This window comes from Mus musculus, chromosome 4 (genome assembly GCF_000001635.26).
Source record: "Mus musculus strain C57BL/6J chromosome 4, GRCm38.p6 C57BL/6J".
In the NCBI taxonomy this organism is placed as follows: Eukaryota; Metazoa; Chordata; class Mammalia; order Rodentia; family Muridae; genus Mus; species Mus musculus.
Genome location: NC_000070.6, coordinates 58,284,981 through 58,311,436, shown reverse-complemented (window position 1 = coordinate 58,311,436; position 26,456 = coordinate 58,284,981). Strand labels below are relative to the sequence as shown.

The 26,456-nt window shown below is 40.7% G+C and overlaps 1 protein-coding gene across 8 annotated transcripts in view; it reads right to left on the bottom strand.

The window, feature by feature from the left end:
- Positions 1-25,708, bottom strand: part of Musk (muscle, skeletal, receptor tyrosine kinase) — a 92,120-nt gene extending 66,412 nt beyond the window's left edge. For 6 of the 8 annotated variants that reach the window (NM_001037127.2, NM_001037128.1, NM_001037129.1 and 3 more), the window contains exons 1-5: positions 25,247-25,475; positions 17,819-17,945; positions 14,678-14,829; positions 9,708-9,835; positions 7,451-7,592 (exon numbers count right to left, since the gene is read on the bottom strand). In NM_001037127.2, the coding sequence (NP_001032204.2) occupies positions 7,451-7,592; positions 9,708-9,835; positions 14,678-14,829; positions 17,819-17,945; positions 25,247-25,325 (628 nt within the window). In that variant the 5' untranslated portion in view covers positions 25,326-25,475. Of the gene's footprint in view, positions 1-7,450; positions 7,593-9,707; positions 9,836-14,677; positions 14,830-17,818; positions 17,946-25,246 lie in introns of all 8 variants that reach the window. The other 2 variants (XM_006537659.3, XM_006537661.3) reach the window with 2 other exon arrangements.
- Positions 25,709-26,456: the final 748 nt, after the last annotated feature.

The following is a 26,456-nucleotide window of genomic DNA, read 5'->3' as shown; positions in this document are numbered from 1 at the left end:
TTAACTACTATTGGTGAAATATATACATACATTTAAAATAGAAATATGCCACTGGCTAAGAATAGGAGAAAAGAGACTGGAGAGATGGTGCAGGGGAGGAGACCATTTGGGGCTCTTGCAGGGGACCTGGGTTCAGTTTCTAGCACCCAGGACAGGTGCCTCTCAACTGATTATAACTCCAGCTCTGGGGATCGGACACCCTCTTCTTAAATCCATCCTTACCTGTAATGTACACACATATACTTAAGCACATAGATGTACTCATAAAAGAAAAAAAATAAATGTTTAAAAAAGATAATAAGAGCAGAAATTCAGTCTTGCACTGCAGCATTGTCCCCAGTGATCACATGACTTTTAAGCAGCCTTACTATTCATATCAGCACTTTCTGTTCTCATTGCCCTGAGCCACTGAATATTTGCCCCCTAGCCAGGAGAAAAACTTTCAGATACACAAGGAAACATTTGCCTCACTCCTTGGATATGAACTATATCCAAGTTAAATATAGAGCTGATTAGACAGATAGGTAGGACTTTCCGCAAAGGGGGGGGGGGTGTCTTACTATACAGCACTGGAAGGTCAATGTGTCTCTGATTTTAACCTAACAAAAATAATATATGGATAACAATTTTTGAGGAGAAAAACATTACATGGAATCATTTTACTGGGGGAAAATAGGATTCTTGCTTCTACAGGATTTTATTAAAATAAGCGACGATAAGCAGAAAAATTATTTGTAGTCTCAAAGAAGGCAGTCTTATAAGCTAGTGTGGTTAACATATGTCTTTTTGATAGCTGCATATCAATTCTCATATGAGGAGATAGTGAAGTAACGATGGCAGCTAAAGGCTGAAAGCCACAGCCCAGGTTTAACTTCCTTCAGCACCTGTAAGGTTGATTCCAGCAGGCACTGAAGTATGCAGCGAAGGAAACCTATGAGTTTGTGGTTTGACCCAGATACAGTAAAATACTAAAAGTGGGAATCTTAAGCTTTATGCAATAGGTCAAGCAGATATCCCTGTGTGTATCCACAGTCCCAGAGGACCCAAAGACACGAGTTACTCTTCTGTAGGAGGGAAGGCACAGTCATGAGACTGACAACCCTTTTCTGCATTTCATGAGACTGTGGAACTTGAGAAACAATGTAGACTCCCTGTCAAGGTGTAATCAGTGTACCTCTGTAGGTCTCACAAAAAACAAAAACAAAAAAAAAAAAAAAACAAAAAACAAACAAACAAAAAACCCACTCTACTTTTTTATGAGAACTTACTTTTGTTTTATATTTCCCCCCTTTCTATGTCAGTATCCAATGGGAGCTGGAATGCATTCATAGAAAGATCAGAACCCAAACTCAGTGCTTATGCCGAAGCCTCCAGGCCACTGGAGAGTCCTAACAGAAACTTCAGGTTTCTGCTTGTCAGTAAGTAAATGAGCCAAAGGCACAGAGACCCCATGCCTGTGCCTATCGTGGGTCCTCCTGCGCCTGCACTATCTGGGAAGTTCCGTTTACTTTCTCTGCAGAACTCATGCAGGATGTCTTTATGATTGATTTCCTTCCTGGAGGGAAGAACAGAATCTCATACTCTGCTCACCCGGGTCCTCACCTCCAATATGCTCCAACTGACGCAAGTACCGTGAGTACCTAGTCAACCTGCAGGCTAGACCAACGGCTTTTGACTCAACTTTCCCTATCCTTGAGTTTGTTCTAGAACAGCATAAAGCATCACATGGATGGGTGGGAAGGTTCATGGTGCCGAATCAGAGCAGTACGACATTTGAGAGATATAATTCCCCAAAGCATGAACACGTTATATTAACTTCCTAATTATAAAAGTATCTTTACAAAGGTACAGGAAGTATATAGCTATTTAAATTGTATACTCCAAGGAGACAAAACCATTCCCCAAATGGAAAGTATCTGTCCCTCTCCAATAGCCACAGACAGCCAATAGCTACGCAGTGGGGGTGGGGGTCTTAGGAGACCCTTTCCTCTAGGCTGGACTGTTAAACGGGAAACATGCTTGCTTTTTCTATTTCTCCTTTTGTGTCTTTAACTGCTCTGAGCATGCTTGTGTTCCCTACTATGCTATTCTGCTTGTTGGATTCCTTTGTATATTGTGTTGACATGAACTCAGGAGACAGCTACAGTTCATGGTGGGAGCCCATCCTTCCTGTGGTTTTTATCCATCAAAATGCATATTTTTTCCTGTTAAACTTTTCACTTAGAACTGTCTCTTTATGTTAATTTCTCTTACCAGTGATCCCCAACTGTATCAATTTAATATCATATCTCTGTGTTCTGAGTGTTTAACATGTGTTTCTAAGACTTGTTTTTTTATTCCCTTATAATTGGAATTCAGGTAAAGATAGACAAGTTTATGTGTGTGTGTGTGCACCTACGTATGTGTGTGCCTGTGTGTGCCTGTGTGTGTGCCTCTGTCTGCATCTGCATCTGTGTGTGTGTGTTTGAGTATGTATGTGTGCCTGTGTATGTGCCTCTGCCTGTGTCTGCATCTGCATATGTGTGTCTGTGTGTGATTGTATGTATGCGTGTGTGTGTGTGTATGTGTGTCTCTGTGTCTCATCTGTATGTGTGTGCATCTGTACATGTGTGTGTGTGCATGCCTACATATGTGTGTGCCTGTGTGTGTATGTATGTGTGTGTCTCTGTCTGAATCTGCATCTGTATGTGTGTATGTGTGCCTGTGTATGTGCCTCTGTCTGTGTCTGCATCTGTGTGTGTGTTTGTCTGTGCATGTGTGTGCCTGTGTATGTGTGTGTGAAGCTATGTCTGTGTATTCCTGTGTGCATATGTGTGTGCCTCTATCTGTGTCTGCATCTGTATGTGTGTGCCTCTGTCTGCATCTCTGTGTGTGTGTGTCTGTATATGTGCCTCTGTCTGTGTCTGCATCTGTGTGTGTGTGTACCTGTGTATGGGCCTCTGTCTGTGTCTGCATCTGTATGTGTGTGCATGTGTGCCTATGTATGTGCCTCTGTGTCTGCATCTGTATGTGTGTGTGTGTGTGTGTGTGTGTGTGTGTGTGTGCATGTGTGTGTCTATGTGCCTATGTCTGTGTTTGTGTGTGCCTCTGTGTCTGCATCTGTGCATATGTGTGTGTATGTGTGACTGTGCTTATGTGTGTGTGTGCACATGAATTTTCCTGGTTTCTCCTGCCATCACTGTGCTTCTCAGCCCTAAGCAAGGGTCTTGGTGCTTTCCTTTACTTCTCATTGGGTCCAAAACCCTGTCTCTTCATCTTTATGGATCTTAAAACTAGGGAACAGAAACAGGGACATCACCCATTGCCTCAGAGCAGCAGGGAACACACTTGGGAGCTTACCAACAAAATTGCTCCTGTCCAGACATTCCTTGTGTCTGGATCCATGCATTTTATCCCCCTGAGTTTTGCAGTGCATCCTGAATTTCTAAGCCTTTACAGTAGGAAGGCTTTCATATTATCATGTCTGTCCTATTGCTGGTGCTGTAAGATTTAAACCCAGGTTTCAACCCTCCCAGATTCAGTGTTTAGATACTAAGCTCCATGAACTTCATGCATAAAGTATCTGGGATTCAGTGCTCTACTCTCTTGGGAATATTCTCTTTTGCCCTGTTTTCCTTTCTGGCAAGATTCCAATACTCATGTCTTGCTTTAAACATAATGTAAACATTCTTTTTCTAAACATGTATCTGTAGAGTAGGTCAGAATTCAGGTATTTGGGGACGGTGTGAGTCTGCCATGCAGTGAAGGTCTCTCCTTCCATATTCATGATCCTGCTCTCTGCTAAAGCCTTGAAGTTGCTCCACAATCCCATGTTTCCTTCTGAGTCATCATTCCTATCCCATGGCTATTTAAAAATCTTTCCACTCTCTTTCCCTTGCCTACCCCCACCCCTACTGTGCCCTCCTTACAGAGGATAACCTACCATCTACTTCCTAAAAGAAACAGAGATCATAAGAACAGCCTTCTTAAATCCAATATGCCTCATTTACAAACTGATTCATATCGGGAATGTCTCCATTTCCCTTCTACCCCAAGGAAGAAAATTCTCTGTCCCTAAGGAGAGCAGCTGTATAATGTTATCATGGGAGCCTAGATACTTTAGAAAGTAAAAGCAGGATTCTATTAATAATTATTCCAGAACAACAGGTGTGAAACAGAACTGTCCTGGGAAAAACAGGACATGTGGTCTCCCTCTGTATAAAGTTTATAGTTCCACCTGAACCCTGGATGCCACCCTTGTGTGTGTTCCTTTGTGCCCCCTCCTATGTGTGGTTAAATTTCCCTTCTCCTGATGTTTTAACATGGTCATATTTCTAACTGCTTCCTGTTTTGATTCCAAACCTCTTTTTTTCCATGTTCATTGAAAAACTTGTGAACTCCTACATGCATGCATGCACTCACTCTCTCTCTCTCTCTCTCTCACTCAGACACACACACTCTCTCTCTATCACATACACACACACACTCACACATACACACTCTCACACACACTCACAAACACACACACACTCTCTCACACATATACTTACACAGACACACACAGACACACACTCACACACACTCTCTCACACATACTTACACAGATATACACAGACACACACACTTTTTTTGCCTTTACAGGATTCTGATTTCCTCTTCTCTTACTTCCAACCTGATACTACTCTAGACAATGTCATGCCTTGTTCTTTAATTGAAAAGAAAGTGTTCGATATGCCTCATTTTCTTAGATACTGTCACCTGTGTGACCCTGTGTAAATGAGCCACCCTCACTGTCCCTTAATTTCCTAAAATGGCACAGCATCTGACACTCCTATTTCAAACCCTCTGAGTGGCAAGCTCACATGGCTCTTCACAAGTGGAGCATTCGGCATCACTTGCACATTTCGACATTCTAGCCACCCCATCGAATTTGAATGACACACATGCTGCACAGGCTTGGGTTTCATCAGGAGCTCTGTATGTCATGTACAGCATCTTTTGACAGAAGACAGGGTAGTATAGTGGTTTGAATGAGAATTCCCCCTCCCCCCGCCCCCATAGGCTCATACATTTGAGTAAATGGTCCCCAGTTGATAAAACTGTTTGGGAAGGATTAAGAGGTGTGGCCTTGTTAGAGAAGGTGTCCACTGGTGTTTGGGCGCTGAAGTTTTGTTGTCAGTGTGCCTTCTCTGCCTCCTGCTTGTGAATCAAGACATGAGTTCTCAGCTGTTCCTGCTGCCATGCCTTTGTGTCATTATCATAGACTTGATGTCAATAAAAATTATGATAGATATCACTTATGTTATAATTATATGGGCTAGCAACAGTATACCATGTATTTTGGGTATTTTGATCAAGAGTAGAGAATGTAGAATAGACATAGGCACTAAATAAGTTTCTTACCAACTGTTAGAGAAATTTCAAGTGTTAGCATGAGCTCTCAGCCATAGCGAATTTTAATAAACCCCCCAGGATATGTTAACAGTCAAGGCAACAAGAATGATGATTTCAATGTTAGGAAGAAGGAAGCGGCATCTCATTTTATTGATTCACAATTAAGTGGCAAGAGCAGACTGTGTAACCAGGCTCCAGTAGATCAATACTGGCAATAAATTTCTTTAAGTCAATTTGAAGCAATTTGTTTTAATAGCTGGGAAGACAGAAAACTTGAGTTTGGTAGGTCAATAAGGAAATCTTTTGTGGAATTTTATACAATTGGATAACATCATTCTATGTCATTCTACATAGCATTCAAGGCAATCTTGAAACCAGGCAGGTCTTCAGTAAGTAGGTTTCAGATTGCAGTTACATGTGTATTTAGCTTGCACTGGAAAAATATCGATTGTATTCTAATCTTTAATAATTTGTTTTCATTTCATCTGCATTGGTGTTTTACCTGCATGTGTGTCTGTGTGAGGGTGTTGGATTCCTTGGAATTGAGTTATAGGCAGTTGTGAGCTGCCAGGTGCTGGGAATCAAACCCAGGTGTTTTGGAGGAGTAACCAGTGCTCTTAACCACTGAGCCATCTCTCCAGCCTGCATTCTAATCTTTAAATAGAATTGACAAATTAGAAGATGTTAAGTTGTTCCAACTATATTGAGAACTATGCTAAGATATATTATATGTATATATAATATGTGTTCTTATTTAATTATCTAATATATATGTATATATACACATATATACATATACATACATGTATGTATATATGTGTGTGTGTATATATATATATATAGTTTGCCATTTCCTAATGGAAATTTTATAAGCAGTTGGTGTAATGGCACCATAAAATATGTTACTTCAACTAGAGACAAATATGGAAAGAGAGGTCATTAAAGCTGTGAGAGAAAGGACCTAGGTCTACTCAGAAAATGAAAATAACTTTAAGTGAAGGGAAAACACAGGAGAGGACAGATTTTGGCTAAAGCAGAATGAGATAGCACAAAGATCTGGGACCTATCTGCATCTTCCCTGTTTTAATGACTATTTCTGTGTTATGTCTAGTCCAATATTTTATCAGTCAAAAACGGGAAAGAGAAAAAAAAAGGGAAAATAAAAGCAGAAAAATCTGTAGCCATCATCTGTGAAGTAAATTCCAGGCCAGACTGCTGAATCTAAGCAAGAGCTCATTGATTCGTTAAACTCACGTTTACAGAGGGAGTAAAACGTTGTGTCTGCAGCTCAGAACAGGAAGGTGTGGGAGGGTTTCACGGCTGAGTCGTCACTTGTCCAGCACAGGACTGCTGGCAGTTCCTTCCCCTCCCCATTTATTGAGTGTAGTTTTATTTTCTCACGTAATATATCCTGACTACTGTTTCCTCTCTCTCTCCTCCTCCCAGTTTCTCCCTAGCCCACCCCACCTGGATCCTAGTTCCTATTTTTAAACCAAATTTGATAAAATATTTTAGGTAAAGAACCAGACAAACAAGGAAATGGAACACTAAAATCTGTTTTGGATTCTGATTTCTCAATGAAGATTTTTCCCCAGCAATTTATTGAATGACCTCATTAAAAATACATTATATTTGGATAAACTGTTACTATGCTCATAACATTAATTGCTACCTAACTCACAGAATTAGGACCATGTTTATATGTTTGATTCATTGGCTTATTATTTGCATCCTTTGTGAAGCCATAATTTGGAAAGGATTAATTTTTTTTCTATCTCCCTATGTTTTAAAGTCAATCCAAATGCATTAAAAGATAAACTTATTTGTAGCCAATCTTATAAATAAGAGAACTGTTTGAGCTGGAAAGTCACACTAAAATGGTGTCACGGTCAAACGTAGCAGCAGTTGGGGAAATAGATAGGATATGAACGTTTATGCTAGGGAACTGTCTTTTGACTTCTCTGTTTTCAAAGCCTTGCCCTCAGAGCTGGTGAACCACAACTTCCTACATCATATCTTTCTCCATCCAAAGTACAGCCTCCCCAGCAGACAGTGAGGGGTGCGTGCTGCCTCTTACCCTCCACTTCCAGCTTCACCAGTTTGGAGTAAGCTGTGCCCAGGCTGTTTTTGGCCACACAGCGGTACTGTCCTGCATCTTCCTTTTGCACATTATGGATCCTTAAGCTCCCAGATTCAAGAACTGCGATTCTGGAATTTTCCTGCCAAAGACATGAGTTTGAAAACAGCCTTAGTCAAAGACACACTTGCCTTATTTCATTGATTTATCATTACCCTTAACACCCAAAGTGTCTGCCTCTTCTCTGCCTATGCATAATAACATATACTACTGAGACCATGAAAGATGATCAAAATTAGCTATCTCAATATCTAAGATTGCATCTATTCTGTTTTTATTTTCCTTCATCACATTAGAACACATCAATGATCATAATTCCTAAAGGTCGTGCTTGTTTGCACCTGTTTGAAAGCATTGAACTTTGGGGCTAGAGGTGTGGCTCAATGGTAGAAAATTTGCTTACACACAGCAACCCCCAGAATAAAATACAAAACAAGGCAAAAGTTTAAAACATTGTTTTCTGTTACCGTGACTTACAATGGACCCTTAGGATATCCTCAGGAGAATACATATCTTGAGAATAATTACTCTTTGGAGTTCAGATGGGACATTTATCTTCTCTTTTTGAATTCATTGTTAACTTTACAAGTTCAGTCACTTTTAATTTTTATTATAGAAAATGCACCAAGGCTTATAACAAAAGGAAAGCCAAGTGGTATATATATTGTGATTAAAGTTGGCAAAGCTTACCAAATTTATAGTTTGTTTCAGTTATTTGATGTATCTTGACAACTATGCATTGCTTCCCACGGAGTGTGTTGGGCCTGGTAGGATGAGTCTGTCATCTCATTCTTGGTGAGATGAAGCCGTGAAGATGATTATAATATATAAAAACACTTTATTAAGCTGGGTGTGGTGGCGCACACCTTTGAGCCCAGCATTTGGGAGGCAGAGGCAGGAGGATTTCTGAGTTCAAGGCCAGCCTGGTCTACAAAGTGAGTTGCAGGACAGCCAGGGCTATACAGAGAAACCCTGTCTCCAAACAAACAAACAAACAAAAACACTTTATTAGTAACCAAGGAGACAACATACAAGAGCATACAAGCTAACCCAATGAATAGCTAATTTTTTGTAAACGTGTGTGTCATTATAGTATATCTATCTACATGTCTGTGCAGTTATACATGTGTGTGCATCCATGTGGCAAGAAGAGGGCATCCGATGTCATGATCTTCTACTCTCTACTTTGTTCCTTTGATATCTTCACTGAGCCTGGAGTCAGGCTGTCGGCCAGCAAGCCACGTGATCTTCCTGTCTCCTCCCGCAGCACTGTAGTCACAAGCTCACATGTATGTGGGTGCATATGAGCTCAGGTTCTCATGCAAGCAAGCACTCTGATCCATGAAACCCAGCACAAATAACAGAGCTTTAACCTAACTTCTGTTTGTTACTGAGATGTGTTTGTGTCTATTTATCATTCTGAGTCTCTGTGCTCTAGTATCTGTTTTCTCTCAGTTTCTTCCTTCCAATCCTCATTTCTCTTCTCCCAGAAACGACCAGTTCTAAAACTTGGGTGTTAGTTCAGCTTTGTTATGCCTAAGGTTTAAAACAGTTGATGTTGACTATGATGACTATGCTGCTGCTGCTGCTGCTGCTGATGATGATGATGATGATGATGATAAGTGATACAACTGACCAAGACAAAAAAAATGCTTGGGCTCTGAGCCCACTTCATCTCTAATGCTTCTGATTCCTATTGCTTCTGTCTCCAAGTCAGTCCCTACTAGAATGCCATAGAGTGAGTGTGCATAGTTAAGAAGAGAAAAACATAAGTTTGCCTAATGTGTATACAAAAAACATATACTAGAAGCTTGTGACTATGTAGATAGCTAGTTAGAAACATATACTAGAAGCTTGTGACTATGTAGGTAGTTAGTTAGCTGTTAGTTAGAAGTTCTGGATAATTATATTTAAAAGATGACTTAAGCAGGTTGGAGAATTTAGCCATTAAGAATTTAGCCCCGCTGCTCTTGCAGAGGACTGGAGTTGATTCCTAGCACCCATACTGGGTGGCTCACACTGTCTGCCACTCCATTTCAAGGGACCTGATTCTCTCTTTTGGCCTCCATGGATGTCCATGTCCATGTCCACACACACACACACACACACACACACACACACACACACACACACACGTAAAACACAAATCTTTTACAACGATGTCTTATACAGAGATTTTAATACCACCATCACTTACCCTGAGAGCATTGTCCCCCTTGATCCAGGACACAGATGGTTTGGGGTTACCCATCGTAGTGCACGGCAGAACTGCCTTCAATCCCTCTATTATTTTTACATTAATGGGAGGACGAGTTATTTTAGGTTCTGTGGGGAAAATGAAAGTCAAGTATGAAAAAAGGCAATGTGTCTATATTGAATTTGGAATTTTAACCCTCTGGTTACTCTTGGCACTCAATTCTAGGAACTACTTAGGGGTCTTAAATGTCAACATTTGCCAAAGGCTAAAACAGGTCATTGGTACATGTCAAATGGAAATCAGTCTTAAAAGGCGATTAGATCTGTTTTGTTGAAACCTCTATTTTCTTTTATAAAGCTCACATTTATGAAGCATACTAGATATTAGAAATTTCTTAGTGCTCCTTATTTTATATGATGTTAAACAAAAAGTCAATCATCATAAACTATCCCCATAACTCAACATTATTTACTCAACATTATATTACTGATCTCTGATTTCTCCGATTGCTGATGGTCTGATTTCTTCTCTAGAAGGCAATAAATGCAATACATTTGAAAATTGTTAAGTTAATCCTTTTTAAAATTTTTATTAGGTATTTACTTCATTTACATTTTATATCATTTTTAATTATAATTTACTTTCCCTTTAGTTTTCATCTTTTTATTACTTATTTATCTTGTATTTTCTGAGACAAGGCACATTACACAGCTCTGGATGACCCAGACCTCACTATATCAAAGAGCTGATCCTTCTGCCTCTGGCTCCCAAGTGTTAAAACTAAAGTAATTTGTTTCCAGGCCTAGTTGCCACCTTATTTTGACTATTAATATGATGTCTCCTCTAGAAAGCATATAAGCTGCTTTTATATTAGTAACTAGAAAAAAATTCTGATACAATTTAGAGAATCAAAATTCTATGAAGGGAAGTTTCCTCTTCCAATATTCAAGTAAACTTTTCTGAAGAAACGGGTGATGCTGGCTCTTTTTTATTCTCTACTGTGAAGCTTTGAAAGGAAGAAGTTATTAAATATAGCATGTGGAATGAGGTTCAAAATGCCTTAAAGCACTCATAAAGTAATTAAACTGCCTTATGTCCCTAGTGATTATATTCTGTAGATACAGAACAGAGATGACTTTGTAGGACATATTTCAGAGATGTGTGTGGTTTAGACCACTTTGAGAGATGAGTATGGGATAAAGGCTCTCTTTTTCCTTAGATGTGAGGATATGGGAGCAGTGTGGAGCCTTTTGTGTCAGTTATATCATATCTACAAAGATTAAATGAATGTTTTAACCTAGGCATTTATTTCCCCTTATAGTTCATATGATTCTACATTGTGGCTAAAGTACAAGACAGGCTTAACATATTGTATAGGAAAGTATAAACCTTGGTCATTCTGCTGTGTCATAGAATTTACAGTTCTCTTTTATATTTACAGTAGGAAACACCTAGATTTTAGGTACTTACCAAGTACCCAACCGTGGGTTATATTGTTATACACCTGTTGGCAAAACCTTGCCATAGGAGTGGATATTCTTATTCCTGTCAAAGAGGAGTTCCAGGACCTTTCATTGGCTTCAGTGAATGAGATCACTGTAGGGAGCCACAGATAATGTTTTATGTGGGAGATTTAAGAAGCTACCTGCTCTATCGAGGAATTAACTCCTGGTTTCTAATAAGCTGTGCCCTGGAAGTTAAGGAGAATCTTTGGGAAACTGACTGAAACATAAGCTAGGAATGGTCAGAATACTCATGTAGAGGCATGGAGTCTCCTGTCAAAGGAACACATCAGGAATGGCTAGCTTGTTGAAGCAAAGTACTGTTGATATTCAACTGCATCATCATGAGGCCATGGTTGAACCTGAGGAGGTTTCAAGAGGTCCCAGGGGAAGGATGTGGCTGGAATCATTGTGGAAATTAGGAATCTTCCACAACTTAACCATTGGAATGACCACACTAATGTACACCCAAACAAACAGGTAAACTTTCCTAAGGTAAGGATGGGGCCAGGAAAAGAAGAGAGAGATGAGAGGATTTGGTCTAGAACCAAGCTAAAAACATGTGTGTTTGAACAATATTTCAAAGAATAGTAGAAGAGTGAAATACTGAAGTGGGTTCCTTTCCCCATAAGAGGGCCTGGGTCTTCATAACCCAGCCTTCATTGCCTAGCAAGTGAGACAGCCGGCCTCCTTATTTGAGTCCTTTGCTGCTACACGTGTCATAAAAGGCCTGCTGTGGACACATGCTGCCTACTTCTTCTTGAGTATGAAATCTGCCCTCTACCATCACAACGCTGCCCCACCAACTTCCACATGAAATAATCTAAGACTGTTAAACCCATCCTCAAGTACTACAAGATAAACACACATCTGAGGGAGAAGCAAAAAAGACATGAATTTATCGTGGACCAAACAACAATAAAGTAAGAAAGTGGTTTTCTAAAAAAGTCAATGGTGATTCCCTTAGAGAATCATGGAACATTGTATCTCACAAGAAGTAGATCTCTCTATGAAAAAGAACCATTAGAGACAAAGTAATTGTTGAGAATTAAAAACATCCCACACCTGGCAGTGGGTAAGAGACAACTTGGTGGTGGTGTTCTTAGATCAGTTGGGGGCAGAGCAGATGGATTCCTTTCTTCAGCCTAGCTTCATCTGCCTGACTTGGTGGCCAAAGCTGTCCTATGCCTCATAAAGACGTGTGGACAGGGGATACACTGTGGGACTCATTGTGACACTACAGCTTCCACCATGAGCTGTTTCCTGTGCTTTGTTTGTTTTGTTGTTGCTGCTGCTTGTTTGTTGGTGTGATTTTTCATTTTGTGAGGAGGTTGTAATGAGCAAAGGGCTGGTAAGAGAGGACAGGAAAATGAGTGGGGCTGGGGTGCAAGATGGGAAACTAACAAAGAATCAATAAAAGGTTTTTAAGATTTTAAGATCAAAATACTGAATATGACAGAACACCCCTACTGAAATCCAAAATTATGATATTAAAGGAAAAGCTAAAGAAATATCTTAGCAAGGGGAACATAAAGAGATGTAGACAGCCGGGTGTGGTAGTGCACGCCTTTAATCCCAGAACTCGGGAGGCAGAGGCAGGCAGATTTCTGAGTTCGAGGCCAGCCTGGTCTACAAAGTGAGCTCCAGGATAGCCAGGGCTACACAGAGAAACCCTGTCTCGAAAAACCAAAAAAAAAAAAAAAAAAAAAAAGAGATGTAGACAATATGGAAAAAATATGAGTTCCAGAAAATGATATCTAATATTTGTTGAATTTGAAAGTAAAATAACAGAAAACAAGGAAAGAGAATTAATAGGGGAAAATTCATTTAAAAACCCTTTGGTATCTAGATACCAAAAGAGACTGAAGCAGAACAGGAATGGGAAAATAAACACACATTCTGGAGGATTTGTTAAAAAAAATTTACTTACAAAGAAATAAAAAGAATATTCATCTAAAACCTAAGTGTATTGTTATATGTCAACTAAGGATTTTCTCCTAAGGCTCTGGATATCCCTAGCAAAATTTCTACCCAACATTCCTGTTGAAATGAATGAAGAGTTTCAGCCCTGCAAAATACTCAGAAAATATCTTATGCATACTCTGAAAAAAAATGTACATATTGATTTTTTCCAACAAGACAATAGTACAATATAAGAAATAATAGGGAAGAAATAAAGGCCTAAAATCAAAGAGGCTCCGGGAGACCCAGATTCCTTCAGATGACAACATGTTAGCTTCTTCTTAGTAATGAGAAAACTCAGAGTTCATTATTGCAAGGCTGACAGCATTGCCAACAGCAGGCGCCTACAGCACAAGGTGCCTCAAGACCAGAAGGTGCTGAAGCTACTTTTACCTAAAAAAAGACAGCAAGTATCTGCCTACTCCACAGAGGCAAGTCAGGACTGTGGGAAAGTTCCCCACATCCATGAAGCTGGACAAAAGTGTCCACAATCACAAAGTGACATATTAGCACTTATGACTTTGTAACTGGCCCACTGCCAGTGTGTGGCAAGGTTTGCTGCTATTGACCCTTGCTTTTGGAAATTGGCAAAGTTTTCAGATAACATTGGAGTTTTTCAGGGTGAGGACATGTGAGTGACTCCATCTCCTGGCTACTGCCCTCCAGGATGAGGGCATACAAAGATAATGAGAATTCAATCAGCCTGTTCGATGAGTACAAGCGCATCTAAGAGCAAGTGCTTGCTGGGATTAGAGGGGATGATCAGAACATCATAAACCTACATGAGAGAAGAGAGTTTGCACAGGAATACAAGAATAATAGCTTAAAAGTGGCATCAAGGGATAGCAGACTTGTCCCCAGTTACAGCTAAATCGTGTAATGAGGTGGGGGAAACATAACATCCTCCATTTAGGTAGGAAGCCACTCAGAGGAAAACAACTTTAAATAGAGCAAATTAAAGTATCTACAAAATGATGAGAGATTTAAAGGAGTGTTTGTAGTAGAACTATGCCTTCTGAACGCACAGCAGGAGCTGGACAGGAGGCTCAGCAGTTAGGAGTACCTCCTGCCTCTCCAGAGGACCAGTGTTTGGTTCTCAGCAGCCATATCAGGTGACACACAATAACCTAGAACTCCAGCTCCAAGGGATATGATGCCCTCATCTCTGTAGATATCCAAACATACACAGCACACTTACACACATAAACAAGCTAAATAAAAATGAATCTTAAAAAATGCATAGTGATTTCAGAAGGAAGTTCTAAAATATACTCAATAGCTGCGTGAAGGTCAAAAACAAGTGGGAGAGGAGGGGTCTAAGGCTTGGCTTAAGGTGGCCTCACGGGCAGGAGGAAGGGATTTGGGCCAGGTTGGCCCTGGAGCTTGTATTCTGTGCTTGAGCTCATGCAGAATGTCAGGGGTTGTCAGAGCACTCTGTTAATGGCTGATCCAGGTTGTGTGGAGACAGCTTTAAAACCATAGACTATGTTCCTCCTCCCTACTCACTCATCTTCACTTGCAGGGCACCACAACTCTCCACGGCTCCTCCCACTCCATTGTTGGCTATGCAGCAGTAGATGCCATCATCACTGTCTTCCACGCTCAGAATGGTGAGGAGCTGACCATTCTCCCGGATGCTGTAGCGGGTGTCAAACAGCCTACAGGTCATGGAGCAAAAGGGTGGTCAGTGCATCCTCTGTGATACACACACACACACACAAGCACACACACAAGCACACACACATGCAAACACACGCAAACATACACATATGCAAACACTCACTCATACATACATATACACACATATACACAAACACTCACTCATACACATACATACATACATATACACACATATACACACATATATACAAACACACACATATGAACATACAAATGCACGTATGTACATACAAACATACATATGCACACATACACATCTTTGATTAATGGATTAAGAAGCTGAAAAAGCCTTAGAAGAAATGTGTGTTTGGAAAAGTTGAGTAGCCTTGCTCAAAGCCTTAGAAGAAATGTGTGTTTGGAAAAGTTGAGTAGCCTTGCTCAGTATAGTAAAATTAAGCTACTATAGTAAAATTAAGCTCAGTATAGTAAAATTCAGTTTCTCTGGGCTCCATAACCAAAGCACCACTAATTTGTACAAAACCCTTCCATGAGGTGATGGCTGCTGCTAAGAACAAGTGTAACATTTACACAGGAAAGTGTGTGCTTGTGTGTGGTTGCACGCCATTCTGAATTTACAGAGTATACAAGGCTGTCTGACCAGCAAGTCACACGGATTAGCCTGCCTCTGTCTCCCTAGGGTGAGATTGCAAATACCCACTACTATGTTCATCTTTCCTTGTGTGTGTGTACTCGGGATTGCACTCAGGTCTTGTGCTTGCAAGGAAAGACCACTACTGACTAAAGAGTGCTCCTCCAAGTCCAGAGAAATCATGGTTATTTAATTATTTATTTAATAATCATGAATATTATCACATGTTTTAATAAATGTGAATATAAGCAATGAGTTCACAGTTTATAATTAACCAAATAAAAAATTTACAGAATCTTTTCATTTTGTTGAAGCCATTAATGACCAAATAAATACCTTAAATAGAACCGCTCCAATGACCTTTGTGTTTTGAAGTTGTAGTCACTCTTTGTGATCTACAAACATGTTAATTGTATAAAAATAAAAGGCTTCAATATTCCATTTCCATTCCTGTATATAATAAGCTTTGATTATCTGTTACTACTCTTTCTGCCCCCATGTTGAGGAGCATGATAAAAAATAAAGAATCAAACACTGATATCTTGAGACTGTCAGCTGAAACATGCGTGTTAATGATAGCTACCAGAGTCTTAGAAAGAGCTAAGAGACATAGTGTGGAGATGCTGAATCATCCAAAAGAATGCCTAATTATCATTAACTGACAGTTGACTTGAAGGGACCATTGATGCAAATAACTAGTGTTACAGCCTCTGCTTGTACAGTCTAAGGCATTGCCTGGAAAACATGACCGAAAGATGGCCCTTGCCAAACAATAGCAGAGAGTTCACCTAACTCATACTTATTTAGAACTCAGATCTTGTGAACAATGGAATCACAACTAGCTAGGAAAATTCCAGACACAGTGTCAAAGATACATCTGGTGGTCTTTGGGAGTTTGTAGCAAAATTCGAGAAAGATAACTTAAAGTCCTTCTGAGACTGGCAAGCCAGCTCAGTGCTTAAATAAACTGACTGGTCTTACAGAGGACATGGTATTGGGTTTTGTTCCCTGAACTCCTAACCATCTGTAACTCCAAATCCAGGGGATTCAGCACTCTCTTCTGGACTCGTTGGCCATCATGCAAGCATGAAGTGTACATACATACATGCAGGCAAAGTACTCATACATATAAAATAAAACTAGAATAAGTCTTTCAAAGGCTGTTCATATAAGGAGAAAAGTACTGCTGGGTCAAAACATAAATGCAGGCTTCATGAGATGGAAAATTCTCAATCTATCCAAATTGCAATGGATATTAAGGATGTTTTCCAGTCTCTCGGTTGTTTGTGAGCTGTTCTGACCTGGAGCTTCTGAGAGAGCCTGCCTGGCAGAGATCCTGAAGACTATGGTACACAGTGATCCTCCACAGCATTTCAGAGTGTGTGCCGCAGCAGGAAACACATTCCAGTCAGAGGCAGCAAGAATATGTGTGTCCTGTCTCCCCTCCAGGTTCATGGGTCCCAGTCTACGGACACCAGTTTCAGTACTTGTTGTAGATGAAATGTTCACATATCCTCCAGAATATATAACAAGCCTAGTGTCAGATATGATAGGATTTGACATGTGGCTTTTGGAAAGTGATTAGGTCATGAAACTGGAACTCTTGTGAGTGGGACTAATGTCCCTATAGAAGAGAGCTAAGAGAGTGCCTTCATGACATTCCCTTGTGTGAAGAGACTGGGGGCAAAATGGGCATTTGTGAACAAAAAATGTGAGCCTCATCCTCTGACCAGATGCTGCTGGCTCCTTGAATTTGGAACTCCTCAGCCCCAGTGAGGTGGGAAGTAATTTCCTGTTGTTTATAAACCATCTAGTCTTAGCAATTCTATCATCATGGCCCATGTGCAATAAGAGCAATCAGCCTCAGTGCAAACTCCATTGCCTACTGGAAAGCCTCCGGCTCACTTTGCTTTAGATTCTTTAAGGAGTATTTTTGGTGAGATAACTATTGGAACAAAGGAAGAAAAGCAGAACCTTTATCTACCAAATGGAAAATTTATTTGTTTGATAATCTGTCTCATTTTGAAAGAAAAAAAAAGGCAGTCACCCTAGAAGTCAGACTCCTAGACACAGTTTGGGGACCTAGAGGGGAGGACTGGCTGTTCCATCAGCTCCTCTGTGTGCCCTGGGTCTTGTGCCTGCAGACTTAGAACACCGTGGTGCTTCCTAAGCTCAGAGAAATTTCAAGATTCCCATCGGGCTTTCCCCGCGTCGGATCAATCAGTGGTTTTCTCCAAACTTCAGAACTTCCACTTACAAAATGAATATATTTTCACTTTATGTATTCTAGAAGGTGACCTTTAGTACCGACAACAGTGCAGGCGCCTTTCTGTGGATAGGAACGTCCAAAGCAGAGCAGGATGAGACGGAATACTTACTTAATGAGAATTTTATTTCTGGTCCAAGAAATCTCGGGCTGAGGGTAGGATTCCACGGCACACATGAAAGTCGCTACTTCTTCAACCAAGGCATCTACAGTTTCAAGAGGCGTGGTGATGACAGGGGCTAAAAAGAGCAGAAACAACAGAGAACTTTCAAGAGTGCTTACTTGTCACCTGTCCTTTATCAGGCAGAAGCTAAGACCTACCTGAATGGGTACTACTGTTCAAAGGCCCACTGGGCATGGGAGAACCTGTCTGTATCACCAGTGCTCCAGAGGAGACACGAGGTTGTGGTTGGCCAGACAAGCTGAGTCAGCAAATAAAATATAATGGAAAACAAACCGGGCAGACAGCTCATGTCAACCTCTGACCTTTACACATGTGTCTGTGCAGATGTGCAAATACACGCCAAGCCACACAGAAACACACAAGCAAATTTTTAAAAAGAAATTAAAATGTAAATTAAAAACTATACTCATTTGGGGTGGCTATAAAGATAAAGAAAAATAACAAATGTTGGTAAGGATGTTGATAGATTAGAACCTTATGCATTGTGGGTAAGAATTAAAATGGCGGTCTCTTGGGGAAAAGAGCATGGAGGTTCCTCAGAAAGAAACAGGAAGAGAATTATGATCAACAGTTCCACTTCTGGGTCTGTATTTAAGAGAACTGAAGGCAGAGACTCAAGTACTCAAATATATGCACGTATCTATTTGTAGCAGTGCTATTCATGATAGCCAAAGGTTAAAAGCAACCTAGGTGCCCACCAACAGATGGAAAAGCAAAATTAGTATACACATGCAATGGAATATTATTTGGTAATGAAAATAAGGGAGGTGTTACATTCTATGTCATGGAGGAAACATGGAAAGAAAAGACAAAGTATAAGGAAACAAACACAGAAGATTGTGTTAATAGGATGCTATGCATAAAACATCTATAATTTAAAAACCTACAGAACAAAAAATATGTATCAATGGTCCTGGACTGGGTGGGAAGAAGGATGTCCTGCCCTATGGAGCTGTATTACATGTGGTTGTGAGCCACCCACTGTGGGTCCTGGAAACTGAACCCAAGCCCTCTAGAACAGCAGGAAGTGCTCTATACTGCTGAGCTGGGTCTCTATCTCTACAAAAAATTGATACTTTATAATCTATTACAAATGAGTGACCACACACATAGAAAGGTACATCTGAGTCCCGCCCCGCTGCGCTAACTGAATAACGTAAGGTAAGGGCACGGGTGGTTTTGTCTTCTTGCTGTGGTCTGCTGGAGTTGGTCTGCACTGCCGAGAATGAATTACTTTTTTTCGTTTTTCCAGGAATTTTGCGAGTAATTGTTATGTAGCTGTTATTGATAAGTTGCTGTTGCATAAATTTATAGTTAAGTTGTACTAATGCTTAACACTAATCCTGCTTAAGAATCAGTCACATCTAAGCTGGAGAGATGCCTTAGGTTTAGTCCCCTAAGACTTAAGTGAAACAGGGAGATACAAGAGCACATGCCTGTGACTCCTGCGTTGTTAGAGAGGCAGAGGTGGGAGAAGCCCTGAGGCACACTGGCCAGTCAGTGAGGCTGAGTGAGTAGTGAGCTGCTGACTCAGCATGTCTCAAACAATAAGGTGAAGAGCAAGTGAGAGAGGCACATGGACAGTCCCCCCCTCACACACACAACCCACACACAAACAAAACACACCCCACACAAACACCACACACTACACACACACACACACTACACACACACACACACCCCACACACTATACACACATACACCACACACACACATATACACCACACACACACACACACACACACTACACACACCAACAAAACACACCACATACATACACCACACATACACCCTACACCTCACATACACACACACACCATAAACACAAACAAAACACCACATGCCACACACACACACACACACACACACACACATACATACTACACACAAACACCATACACACACAAACACCATACACCACACATATACACCACACACACATCACACACCACACACACATCACACACCACACACCCCCACCCACATACACACCCCACACACAAACACCACACACATACACACACCACACCACACACACACACACATACATACACACACACACCACGGTTTAGAATCTTTTTACAGCAGAAGGAGACGAATCAGCAGTTTTTATTTTTCTCAAAAAGGTGGATATTAAATATATTTCAGTCCACCATCTGGTGATTATTACAAATAACGCTTTCAAGGCTATCAATAATATAAAGTGCCCAGTCATGAAAGGTGAACATACCGGGTGGCAGAACAACATAGAAAGAACTATGGTGAGTCAACCGTCTTGGAAGCAGAAGTAGCTTTTACTGCTTCATTTGACTACTAAATCCTAACTACCACGGGTGATTTTGTTTTAAAACTAAGCTTTGTCCATCGGTTTCTTTTACTCCGCACAGAGACTGAAATGCAAAGGTAAGAGTGACACACACTCCTCTGAGAACAATTAGGATCAAAGAAAAATCTAAGCAAAATCTTGAACATCTTCGACACAGAGAAATACATGAAGTACCCCTTAGAGCAGTGTTGTGGTAATACCTCCTCACAGTGCTCAGTGATGACAGTCTTCAGTGATGGCTGACTCTGGTTGTAGTAATATCAGCACCGAAAATTGTTCGAGAACCTTCTAGGTAGTCTACCTCATATACTTCATCTTTATTATCTTATTTATCAAAACAAGAGTGAAATATAATTAAGTATTTAGCTAAATAATTTTTGAAAACATCACAAAAGTAGGAAGTGACAGAGATGGGTTTTAGGGTTAAGATTGGCTTAGAGGCTCTGTCCTGGGGCTGGAGAGATGGCTCAGTGGGTAAAGCCTTTGGTGTGCAAGCATGAGGATGTGAATTCAGATCTCCAAAACAAACATGAAGCTGAGCATTGTGGGTGTGTCTGTCATCCCCATATTCTCATGGGAGGACAGGAGGTGGGGACAGGAGAGTCCCTGGAAGCTTGCAGGTCAGCTAGTCTGCATTGCACAGAGGCAAATGAGAGATCTCCACATACATACCATGGCTAGCACATATCTACACTTACACATGAAAACACACACACATACACACGGAACCAGAGATTCTAAGATAGACAGACAGTGTCTCATAGTCATGGTTATGCACAGAAAATGGGAGGGTTAAATATTAATTTTAATCAATAAATTAATTTCTAGGATCAGAATATCAGATCCACTTAACCCATCTTCCAAAGCTATCCAGATTCCCTTTGATTCCCTTTGAAATGTTCATTGACACAGTCGCCTTGCTGGACTGAAGGCCACGGTTGATTGACAGGTTGATTGACAGATCTCTTCCTGTTTACTCTCCTCTAGCACCCAGCTTTCATGCCAGCCAGAGCCTGTCTAAACTGGAGCTCTGTCTCTTCTCCCGTCCCAAGTCCCAAGAACCCATGAACAATGAGCACATGAGGACACAAACAGCACTTTTTGGATCCACAGAAAACGTAACTTGAGTTCTAGCTGTTGATGTGTAGGGTGTGGTACTATCTTCCTTTGCATTTTATGGGCCCAGAACAGGGCACTGCAGACACACTGACTTCTGGTTGAACCCTTACTGATAGACGTGCACAAATGCACAGGAGCCAGGTGCATTGTGTTTTTAGAAGAAAATGAATGCCAAGACCTTAAAAATTCATGGTTTTCTAATTATTATCAACACGCATTGGTTCTTTTTTCAATCTAAGAAAACACTTTGGTATTGGAAATTTTTCAGATTCACCAAAGAGAATAATAGGTATTGATCTTTATCTGACATATTCTAACGGCTGACTCATTTAGTTGCAGAGAAATGAAATTTTTTGTCATGATGGCTTTGTAACTTGTTAAGATTTACCTATAACAACATGTGACCGTTTTTAAAGCAGTGTCATCAATTGCTCGAAATTGAGTGCACTCTGGATTCTCCCCTTCAGGGATGAACTTTCACAGGGGTTCTCTGAGTCTGCATCCCTTGGAGGTCTTGAGCCACAGTCCTGTAAGGACCCTGGAAAGGCATGCTAGCTATGACCCTCCCAGCAACCATGGGTGATCCTTAGTGTGACCCTGGATAATGGCATTGCTTCTCTCCACAAGGAAGTGAAGAGAGATTAAGTACTTTCTTTAAAGATATGCAGCAAGAAGCTGGGGTCAGGAAAGAGGAAACTGACAGTAACACCCGCTCAAGCCTTCAGTATCCTTGTTCTACATTCTTCATTGCCTGAATTCTAGCATGAGGTATTTTCATGTAACCATAGATTCTGTGTCCTCAGGCTCTTTGGCTGCATGGCCCCGAAAAGCACCAGTCTTGAGTTAATCTGAGCAGCTGCTCTCATAACTCCCATGTTCACATAGTGCCTGCTGGACACAGGAAAATGATTGTTCAGGTCAGAGTCGCTCTTAAACACTGTCCACAGCCCTAGCTTGAGGCTCTACTGGGCCCATGTACTTCTGTCACGGACCTAAGAGGACTCCTTCACCTCTCCTCAGTGACCTGGAGTCCTACTTCATCTTTTGAGACATTATGAAATGTCCACTCTTTGCTTCCGCACACAAGGACCATGACGTAAAGCCACCGTGCTTTCCTGCACATGCAGTGAGTAACTCTGACCGTGTGTGTCAGTATGAAACACTCACCCAGGACTTGCTGTCCCAGATGGGGTTCACAACAGCTGTGTCAGCTCTGACTGACTCATGAGTGGAATCTGTGACTCCTATCCCTGCATACATGTGATTTGAAAGACAAGGCTTCTCCACTTATCTAAAGAGAAATTAGTTAGACATTAAACCCTCTGGGTTTGGTAGTAAATGGAGTCATTTTGAAGGTGGGGTTTTGTGAGGAAATCCTGAGCATATGAAAGAAATCCAATTCTACCCATGTGAATCTCCTGCTCATACACAAATTTTAACACTCCACCATTCATTTAACACATGCTGATAAACCAGCAAATGCTCTTAAAATATGGGCTGTGTAAATTCAATAAAACTTTGGCCACTTTTATACATGATGATTTCCAAAACTCTACTTGAGGTGAGAAAATTAAATCCATTTTAAAAAAATCTCATTAGTTGAAATTATCTAGGACAATCACCATTTGGTCTCAAAATGTTAGGCATTTAGATTAAAGTTAAACTAATAAACTACTGATCTCCATGTGCAGAGGGAGAGATGAGTCCTTTTAATATTCCTCCAAGACTTAAACAGTCCCGTTTTAAGACTGTCCATTCTGACCCTGTCCACTATACCGAGCGCTATACTGTGTATTATGTACAGGTCGTTTGATTTCAGTCTCCATACTGGACTTGGACAAGCAAACTCTCTAACCAACTCTTTTACGAGCTACTGCTGTGAGCAAGTTCAGCAAAGCTGTCATACTTTTCAATATTAGGAGAACAACACATTCAAATGGCTCTTTTCTATCAAAATACGCCGTACAGCACAGCATTAAAAATCTTTAGGATTTCACTTTTCATAATGTTATTTACTCTCAGAATTCACCTTGTGTACTGAACAGATGTCTAATCACTGAGGGGCAGTGATTGGGAATAAGGCTGACATGAACCCAATGCTAATTTCAATTGTTACAATAAATAGAATAGGCTAAGAGAAATATTATTTTGATTTTTAAAATTTGGAGCAAGTACATTGTTTAAAAAAAAAAGCAAAATTGAATTGGTGTTCTGGTAGTTTTCTTTAAAAGCTGGGATATTCGGCATTGTTACCCTGTGCCTTGATAGTCTGAAGTTTGTAAAACAAGATGATCATATGCATTTGAATGGGGACTTAGGACAGATGGGGACTAAAACAAAAAAAAAATCATTTGTCTCCAGAATCTAAATAAGCATACAAATACAGAGGTGTTTTGTGTAGCTTTGTTATTATTGTTTTGTGTAGCCACAGTTGATTTAGAACTTCAAAACAGCTGTGTTGCTCTTAACAAGCAAGTATCCTCCTTTCTTGTCAGTAACTGCCTGATATAGATTAAAATAAATACGAGCAATTAGAATCCATAGGTCCAAGCAGCCAGGTATTGCTCCACCGGACATCCGTGTTTTGATCAGGAAGTATTAAAATAACCCAAAGCCAATGTTAAGTCCTTCTGGCTATTATTAGTTATTTTAAAAGGTCCAGAGTCTTTTTTTTAATCCAAAGATATCTTAAAGTATCACTGTGGTGTAAATTATTTAGAACACTAGAAGATACCAACCCCTTTGCTCCAGGAGAATTAAGTAAATAAACAAGAAAACTAAACCCATAGGATCCGATTGTTTGGAAAGAACGCTGTCTGTTACGTGAGACCCATGGCCTCGGGGTTCTAGAACCTTAGGTGAACTATAAAATTTAAAGATGTGCTTCCTACGTACATACAAATGCCATTCATTAATTATTCAAGATAAGATTTTTCAGTACTTTGGCAACCCAGTGGAAACAGGAAACAATCCATCTGACTGAAATCTAGAACTCTGCATAACGCTGTTGTAGGACACTTTTTCTCATGGCACCATCTGATAGCATTTAGTCTGCTTTTTCATGCCCTGCCTTGAAGCTCCCTTCTCTTTGCAAATCACGTATTTTCCACTCTTCCTGATTCTAGCTTTCAAAATTCTCGGCCAGAAACCACTGCTCTGTGGACATTCTTGCTGCTGCAACAGGTGTTTGTCACTTTCTTAAGTTGCTTTCCCCCTTAGGTGGTGTTATTTCCGGTACATTCCAAAGGCACTGGAAAAAAAAAAAAGCTAGTGCAACCACTTGCCAAGCCCAAATCATGACCCCAGTAGCAAAGTTACGGAGAATCTGTTGTCTCTGGGCTTTTATTGGCACTTGTCTTCCGTGTGTCTTTCTCTGGATCTGATTTCTAGCTACTAAAATGTTCACTAAGAGTTTGGTAAAAAAAAAAAAAAAAAAAAAAAAAAAAAAAACAAAACTGAAAGTAGAGACGACTTTTTCTCAGGAGCAAAACACTCTGGATTTCTGGAAATGGAGTGGATTATATTCTTGGCAAGCCCTGTATGGAACGTTTTTGATCGTTCATTTAGACCACCCCAGTGTCTGACAGAAAAAGAGCCGACCTAGGTTAACTCATGGTCTGCCTGGTAATGTCTCCCTAGAAGGGAGGTCTCTGCACACATCATGTTGTGTTTAATTGTAGAACTTAGAAGGGAACTATCATCAGAGAAGAACCAATCAGTCTGTATATGCTTCTCTCTCTCTCTCTGTCTCTCCCCGTCTTTCTCTCTCTCTGTGTGTCTGTCTCTCTGTCTCTCTCTCTCTCTGTGTGTCTCTCTCTCTCTCTCTCCATACATTCTATCCCTACATCACACAATGAATCAGTCACTATGAAGCTCACACGCACTGTAGGGCAAGATTGTACAGACCAACCTTTTGGAAGTTTCTCAGTCCCGCTGAAGGCAACCAGGGTGAGCATCTGTAACAGTGGAATGTTGACAAGCTCTCTCATGATTAATCCAGGCTCAGGAAGAAAGGTTGCTTCTGGACAACGTGAGGAAAAAAAAAAAAAAAAAAAAAACAAAAAACACGCTCCCGGGTTTACATTTTAAAGCATGGTTTGTTACAATAGAGTTGTCCGCTAAGGACTGTTTGTGTCTGCAGCGCCACCGGCTCTAAGTAGAATCAGGAATCCTCAAACCTGGCTGTAATGATGGACGTGGCCAGCTGGGGAGAACTCACTCAGGCCAGTAATGCAAGTGGAGGGCTGGAGGAACAAGGGAAAGAAAATCCCTTCAGAATCCCTTTTAAGACGGTGGCAGAAGGACAATACCAGATGCCTTTCTCGGCCATCATTGCTTTCCCTGAGCTCCAGCGTTCCTAATGCGAGGTCCATCCCCCACCTCTCCTGCACTCAAATGAGGAATCTGGATCAAACTAATTTTGACTTTCTTCATCGCTCACCTGACTCCCAGCTGATGGCCAGCCTAGCCCAGCTGCTCCGGATTTCAACCCCTACACGTTCCTTGAATTCTTCCCCTTTTCCCCTGCTCTAGTAAGGTATGACTAACCTGTTTCTTAGGCAATCATTACAAGTCTTACACTTTTATCCCTGGGATATTATGAACATGAGATAGCCTCTCCTGTCCCAAAGGCTGCAGTGATTTCTTGTCACATAAAAATACATGCAATCCTCTCTGCTGTGACATAAGGGGACTCGCTGGCATCTACTTGTCTCTCTAGCTTCGTCTTTTATGATCCAGGTTTCTTACTAGTCTGTATCATATTTGATGGCCTGCTGGCAGTGAATTGTTTCCAAGCAACCCTAACTGACTAGAGGGCTGATATCTTCCCACATTTGTGGTCGACTGCATGAAACCATACCTACCACCTACCCCTGAAACATAAAGGCTGGCTGCACCAGTTCTTCCAGTAGGATCTTCCAGTAGGATGCAACCTTAAGATGGTGCTGAAGTAATGTTCATGAAAGCATACTGTATTCATGACTTCTTTTATTGTTATGAATTTGTTCACTGTTATGATGGAAACTACCTAGTTTCCATTCCAAATTATAGCAATTACTGTAACAGGTGTTAACAAGAAGACGGAGGAAAAGAACATTTATACATTGTTGATAGGATCT